We start from the raw sequence: 7,434 nt of genomic DNA, 5'->3' as shown, positions 1-7,434 counted from the left end.
CAGAGACATTAGTTGCGTAACATCCTTCCAATTGCAAACATACATACACACACATCCAACTAAATCCCACTGCAACATCAGAACCGATTTTCAGTCATCCATACACATAATCTTTTGCATTATAATGCACGGCAGAATCCCACTTGAGAGACAGACCCCACAACTACCTTGTGTGTATTCCAAGTGAAAGCCAGGGTAGCTCACTATGCCGTCACTATGGAACGCCAAGTGCATAAAGTTGGAAGTGCTCTTAATCTTCTCTGGGACTCGGAGTCTGCTGCCATGAAAGCTACCAATTAGATGACTGTTCTTGTCTGGCCCATCATAGATGGACAGGAAGTCATAGCCGGGCTCAAGGCTAAAGCTGTGGTAAACAAAACAAAATGAACAAACAAGTTATTGTGCCCAGTCTTCTCAGATTGCGCAAGAGGTTTAGATTGTAATATTCAAAGAGTACAGTATTTGTCATGTACAGTATGCTTGAGACTACAATATTTGTCACGTATGCCTGAGAGCAGTGAAATGTTGGTGAGACTCCAGAATGTGCAACCCATGCATTACTATACAATATCCTTGTAAAGTACAAACTAAACTAATAATAATAATAATAATAATAAAATTAATAAGGAGGCAGAGTCATTTTTAATTTTACTTTTTTGCAGATGGATTCCAAGATTGTATATAAAGTAATAAAGGGGCGCTCGGGTGGCGCAGTGGTAAAGTGCCTGCCCACCACCGCAGAGTCTAGGGCTTTGAATCAACTGCGGTGCATCTGGCTTTGAGGGAAGCCAGGCTGGGAGGATGATATTTGTCACCGTACTCCGTACTGGGGCTGTACCTTTACCTGTACCTGTGAGCAGGGAGTGTTGGGAGGAGCCGGACGAAGGATACAGCAGTGACTCAATGTGTGTGGGGAGAAATGTATTGACTAAAACTATGTATTACTTTACTACTAAAATTGGGTAGAACAGGGAGTAAGAGGCAAAAATACATAATATTACTCAAGTAATAAAGTGTAAACTTAAAACTAGTAAAAACCTAATAATTTTGGTGAGTAACCAATACCATAGACTAATAGGATATTATTATATATTTTTTGCATAGCATGCACCACAGTGCTATAGCAGTGAGTCATGCCAGGCGATTTGCTTTGCCATCCAGACAAAGATAAAGAACATAACAAAAAAAGTTACTTACCTGATGAAAGCTAATGAGATGACATAGTCAGAGTGGACAGCAATGAGCCAGTCACAATCTTTGTTGTTCGGGTAGGGATAGGGGTAGTTTGGAGAAAGAATTAACCCAGAAGATCCTGTCACATTCCCTCCACATGAAGCTTGAAAGTAGATGAAGTAATGAAGTAGATTTGAACAAAATGACATAATTATACATAATTTCCTGTAGTAATTATTGAGGGGGAAAACTGCAGTTTCCAGCCCATGTGGTTAAGCTAATGTGTCTTCTAATGTAATGATAGGGTAAGAGCAATATTTTATAACAGCTTTTGAAAAGATAAGTAGCTAGTTATAAATACATATTTGACTACTTAATGTAGTTTTCTACAGCTTGAATCATTTTTCTTCCCACTGCCTGGTGTTGGGGAAATGGAAATATATTTTAAGATGAAAAGAAAATCCTCAATGCAATTCAAAAGCACTGACAAGATTAGGAATTTTAAACTTTCTTCCCTAATAGAAAGTTAATATTCATTAAACATGTATATAAAATAATGTCCCATGCCCAGTGCTCAGTTCTTCCCTGGCCAGAATTAATTACATTGATAATTGTTAAATGAATTAACTAACAGTTAGGACACTGGAAGCCCACGTCGGTGTCCATGCCGTCGGACATGAACCTAACGAAGCCTGGCGGGTCAGAGGTGACGTGCATGCTGATCCAGTCCTGGTAGCGCGACACGCGGGCGTAGACTCCCGGGGTGTATGGCAGGGCGCAGCCCCGGCCGAAGCTCACCACCCCGGACTGGACCCAGCGGGGTGGCGTGCTGTTGCTCATCATGCGGCTCACCATCGGCCCGCCAGAGTCTCCCTGAGGAAAAGAGAGATTCATGATATCGTTTATAATAAGTCCCCAGCAAAAAACGTTGAGAACCCCTGCCGAGAACACTAAACATCCTTTTTGTCATACCATCACTAAACACATATACACCAAATACATGGCAACTTGAGGTAATATAATATTTCATCATGACTTTTCACAAAAACATTAAATAAAACATCATACTTCTCTCACGCCTAAAATTATTTTAGGGCAAAGATATGTTTTTTTACTTTTATTTACTTTTATGGATACGATTAAGCATGGTAAACCCGGTTTCTAAACAGGCTATAGACGTCTGTCTGCATGTTTTATAGTGAGTGTCTGCGTGTGTTGTGCACGCAAATGCGTGTGCATTTGTGTGCGCACGTGTCTTATGGGGCGTTATGATTAAATTAAACATCTTTGCAGATACAATGGGGTGCCACGTCCCCCCACTTCTAAAAGTAGCACTACAACACTGGATAGAAGGATATGCTGGACAGAGAAAATAATTATCTGTCACCTGACAGGAGTCCTTTCCTCCTTCATTGAGGCCAGCACAAAGCATGTTGTCTGTGAGGCCATGGTAGCTGCATGTACACTGCTGGTTCCCCACGACCGGCACACCCACTTCCTGAAGGTTCTGGGGAGAGGCCAGGGGAACTATAATGGAAGAGAGGAAAAGGGACTCATTTGTCTTAGGCCCGACTCACACCTTTCGATCTAGCATACAACATTGATGCATGCTAGATGTATACAAAGGGTGTGATACATCTTGCCCCAATTATGCATTTCCAATGGAAGTCACATGGTTTGACACAATATTTGTGTTGTACGGCTTTCGGCTGTGTTTCGACTGCCCCCCACCCCCTCATACAACACAAATGTTGTGTCAAACCATGTGACTCCCATTGGAAATGCATTGTGAGCTTGCATCAGTCAATAAGTCTCATACAACAAGCATACATCAATCTGTTGTGCACGTGTGAGTCAGGCCTTAGTCTGTTACAAGTAAGAGTAATTCAGAATTCAAAATGTACTTGAGCAAAAGTACAAAAGTATTGGCATCAAAATGTACCGTAAAGTACCAAAATTAAAATCATTGTACAGAATGTCCCATTTAAAGTTTTCAAAGATCATTTGAAAATAGCAGATCTACAAGCTCACAATGTGTCGCATCGCTAGGCAGTGTGAGCTTATAGATTGGCCGTTTCCAAATGGTCGAAGTCCACAAAGTAACTAGTAACTAAAGCTTTCAAATACATGTAGTGGAGTAAAAGTACAATATTTGGATCCTAGAAGTAAAAGTATTGGAAATACTAAGTAAACTACAAATACCTCAAAATTATACTTACAGTAAGTATATTATTTAAGTAAATGTACTTAGTTACTTTCCTTTCCACCACGGACTTCAAGGCCAGGTGGGTTCTAACATAGTCGAACATGCAACAGTCCGACAACATAATATGTTGTTGCATACCTGTATGTCATGCCATTGATTGATTGATTGAAATATTTATTAACAGTTTGCAGAATTACAGTACATTTCAAGCACAACTCAATATAAAGACTGTTAACTGTGAGTGGACGACCCAATAAAGCATTACACTTGTTTACAAGAGGGTCCACCTTGTTCAAATCATCAAAACATTTAGAGACGTACAAATAGCCACTTCTATCACTGTGTGCAAAGAGGAGTTAACGGGCAATTATGGGCACTGTAGTTCAAGTATTTTTATTGAAGTTTGGTTATGTAGAAAATACTACCGCAAAGTAGGTTAGGAACGGTTGCCAAACTCTGGTATATTTCTGAGTGGAGCCCCTGATCGTATATTTAAGTTCTTCGAGCTTGAGATGTGACATAACATCCTCCACCCAACGCTTGTGAGATGGCGGCGCTGCTTTTTTCCAATTAAATAGTATCAGGCGTCTGGCAAGTAAGGAGGAGAACGCTATAGCTTCAGCCTGTTGAGTTGGTATTTGTATTCCCTCTGGAGGTGCACCAAACAGCGCCGTTATTGGATTGGGATCTATGGTTGAGTTACAGATATACGAGAAGGTATTAAATATCTCTGTCCAAAATGTAGTCAATCTGGGACACGACCAAAACATGTGGCTAAGCGTAGCAGACTCCTGACCACACCTGGCACAGGCTGGGTCCGAGTCTGGATAGAACGTGGCTAGTCTGCTAGGGGAAAAATGTAGTCTATGTAAAACCTTAAATTGGCAGAATCTGGTAAGTCCATACCCAACTCCTCCTCCCATGCCCCCTTCACCCGTTCAAGTGACGGGGAAGCCACCCTCTGAATGCAGTCATATAGCCTAGAAATCATCCCCCGGTCAACCGGATCCCAACTCAAACACTCGTCTACCCAGGTACTCGGTGGGGTTGTCAAAGAGAAATACTTTACAACAAAGCTACGTACTTGTAAGTACCTAAAGAAGTTTGACTGTGAAATATTAAAAACCCGTTTCATTTGCTCAAAAGAAAGTGCCCTTCCTTGAATAGATCTTTCACACATTTAATTCCCTTTCCATGCCACTGCTGAAATGCAGGGTCTGTCAGAGATGGAACAAAATTGCAGTTTGCCCGAATGGGGGAGGTGACAAGTGCTTTTTTAAGTTTGAAGTGGGTTCTGAACTGAGACCAGATCTTCAGGGAACCTTGAACCACTGGGTTGTTTGTCTTTTGTCGTTTACTTAGGGGTAATTGGGCACATATCAAAGAGCCCAGTGATACCGGGCTACTTGCATGTTGTTCCATGCTCAACCACATCGGGGATTCATTCTCAGATAGATCGAAGACCCAAAACATTAACATATGGATATTAGCTGCCCAGTAGTAATACAGATAATTGGGTAATGCTAGGCCCCCCTCCTCCTTTCGTCGCTCTAGAAACTCTCTCCTTATGCGGGGCACTTTGCCATTCCAAATAAACGTCGATGTGTATTTATTAAGTTCCCTGAAAAAGGCCTTTGGAATAAATAGTGGAATTGCCTGAAAGAGAAACAGAAACCTAGGCATAATAGTCATTTTTATCGAATTTATCCTACCAGCTAGCGATAATGGGAGTGCTGCCCATCTTTCCATGTCCTGTTTGGCTTTTCGGAGTGTAGTTTTGAAATTTTTGTCATAAAGATCATTATATTTATGAGTAACACAGACTCCTAAGTAAACAAAACTGTCCGTGCTGACCGAGAAGGGGAAATTCCGGTATGACAATTGACGCGCTTTATCGTTAATGGGAAATAAGATGCTTTTGCTGAGATTTAACTTATATCCTGACACCTGACCAAAGTGTGAAACAAGGTTTAGAGCAATCGGTACCGTGGCAGCTGGGTTTGTGAGGAAAAGAAGGAGATCGTCCGCGTAAAGCGATACCTTATTCATATGCCCTCCCCTCTGTATCCCTACCAAGCCCTCTGTATCCCTCAGCATCACTGCTAGTGGTTCCATCGCGAGATCAAATAGTTGGGGACTCAAGGGACAACCTTGTCTCGTACCACGGAAGAGCGGGAAGTACTCTGACATTATTTTATTTGTTCGTACAGATGCCTGTGGTGACGCATATACATTTTTGATCCATGAACAGAATATAGGGCCGAAGCCAAACTTTTCCAGTGTGGTGAAGAGGTAGTTATATTCAATCCTATCAAATGCTTTATGAGCGTCCATTGATATTATAATTTCCGGCTCTATATCGTTGGGTTGATAAATAATATTGAACACCCGGCGAAGATTGCTTGATAATTGTCTACCCACAATAAACCCTGTCTGATCTGGGTGTATTATTTTAGGCATAATCTTCTCAAGTCTGCCCGCTAACACTTTGGTCAGAATTTTGTAGTCGCAGCATAGCAAACTCACAGGGCGATATGACTCGCAAAGTAAAGGGTCTTTGTTCTTTTTGAGCAACAGTGAAATAGAAGCCTGTGTCATTGTTGGGGGAAGAGCCTTGTTAGCCAGTACCTCTATAAACAACTTCAGTAACACTGGTATTAACTTAGGAGCGAACAACTTATAGAATTCTGTCGGAAACCCATCCGGACCCGGCGCTTTACCCGACTTCATTCTCTTAATTGCATTTTCGATCTCCACCACCGTTATGGGCCCCTCCGAGTCCCTTTTGTCTGATTCCGCCAATGAGGGTATGTTCAAATTATTAAAGAAGTTCTCTATTAAATCCCTACTGCCCGCCTCAGATGTATATAAATCCTTATAGAAGGATTTAAACTGTGTATTAATGTCCTTCTGGTTTACAATAACATTGCCCTCTCCGTCTTTTATTGTCGGTATAAAACCAGCTGTTGCAGACTGTTTAAGTTGATAACACAGAAGTTTACTGGCTCGTTCCCCATGCTCGTAAAACTCATGGCGTGATTTCAAATGTAGATCGACGGCTTTACTGTTCGAAAGGGAGTCAAATTCCGTCTGTAGCAGAATTCTCTCTCTGTATAGATCACTTAATGGCGACGCAGAATGTAACTGATCTACCACTTTGATTCTATCCATCAGCTCTGAGGCCCTTCTATTCCTATTTTTATTTTCGCTAGCACTGTAGGAAATCACTTGACCTCTCACAAACGGGCAATTATGGGCACTGTAGGGAGTTTCCTGTAATATACACTTCCGTATTCCATGCTTTTTGCGCAGTGTATATAGCCAAAAAGAACAGAACAGAAATTCATCATAAAGGAGGTAAAAAAGGGAAAATAAACATACAGTATACAGTGAGGGGAAAAAGGGGTGGGTGGTTGTGGGGGATCAGATTTTTACGGGGGCCAGTCAAGGGATTCGCATGTCTTAATGACTGTTGGTAGGGCATTCCACATTTTGGTGGCATAGGAGCTAAAATAATTTAGTCCCTTGTTTGTGCCGAATCTGGGTTGCACATGGTTTGTTGCACTCCCTCTGGTGTTGTGGGTGTGGACTTGGTTAACATTAAGGAAGTATTTAGACAGGTACATTGGTATCTTGGTGGTGTATTGAATCTTGTGGAACAGACCCATTGCAAGATGCTGTACTCTGTCATCGACGCTAAGCCATTCCAGCCTGCCAAAGTGGGCAGGGGTGAGGTGGGTTCGGGGGTGAGGCCAAGTAGGAGCCTTGTTTTAAGGGCCTTTGAGGTGCTGTAGTACCAAGAGGTGCATGCATAGTCAAAGAGCACTTGTACGAGGGCTCCTGTTAGGGTGTTCAAGTTGTTTTTGTTGACCAGTGACGAGATCCTGTAAAGGAACCTTGTTCTTTGGTTGACTTTTTTGATTACGTTGCGGTGGCCATTTTATCACCGGAAAGATTAGCCTCCAGGATGGAACCTAGGTAGGTAATTTCATCTTTTCGTGTGATAATATTGTCACCCACTCTAACCAAGAAGCCATGTATGCCTTGCTGACATT

General features: G+C 41.9%; 1 protein-coding gene across 1 annotated transcript in view; it reads right to left on the bottom strand.

Moving 5' to 3' along the window:
* Window positions 1-1,800: 1,800 nt before the first annotated feature.
* Window positions 1,801-7,434, bottom strand: part of LOC308335329 (ovochymase-like) — a gene marked incomplete at both ends in the record, with an annotated part of 30,570 nt that continues 24,936 nt past the window's right edge. Inside the window, 2 exons of the mRNA XM_080792347.1 lie at window positions 1,801-2,046; window positions 2,561-2,700. Of these exons, the coding sequence (XP_080648473.1) occupies window positions 1,801-2,046; window positions 2,561-2,700 (386 nt within the window). The remainder of the gene's footprint in view (window positions 2,047-2,560; window positions 2,701-7,434) is intronic.

Source organism: Protomyctophum bolini, assembly GCF_963924005.1.
Source record: "Protomyctophum bolini genome assembly, chromosome: 20".
NCBI classification, from domain to species: domain Eukaryota; kingdom Metazoa; phylum Chordata; class Actinopteri; order Myctophiformes; family Myctophidae; genus Protomyctophum; species Protomyctophum bolini.
Note: the sequence above shows the minus strand (reverse complement) of the source record. Positions and strands in the feature narration are given on the sequence as shown.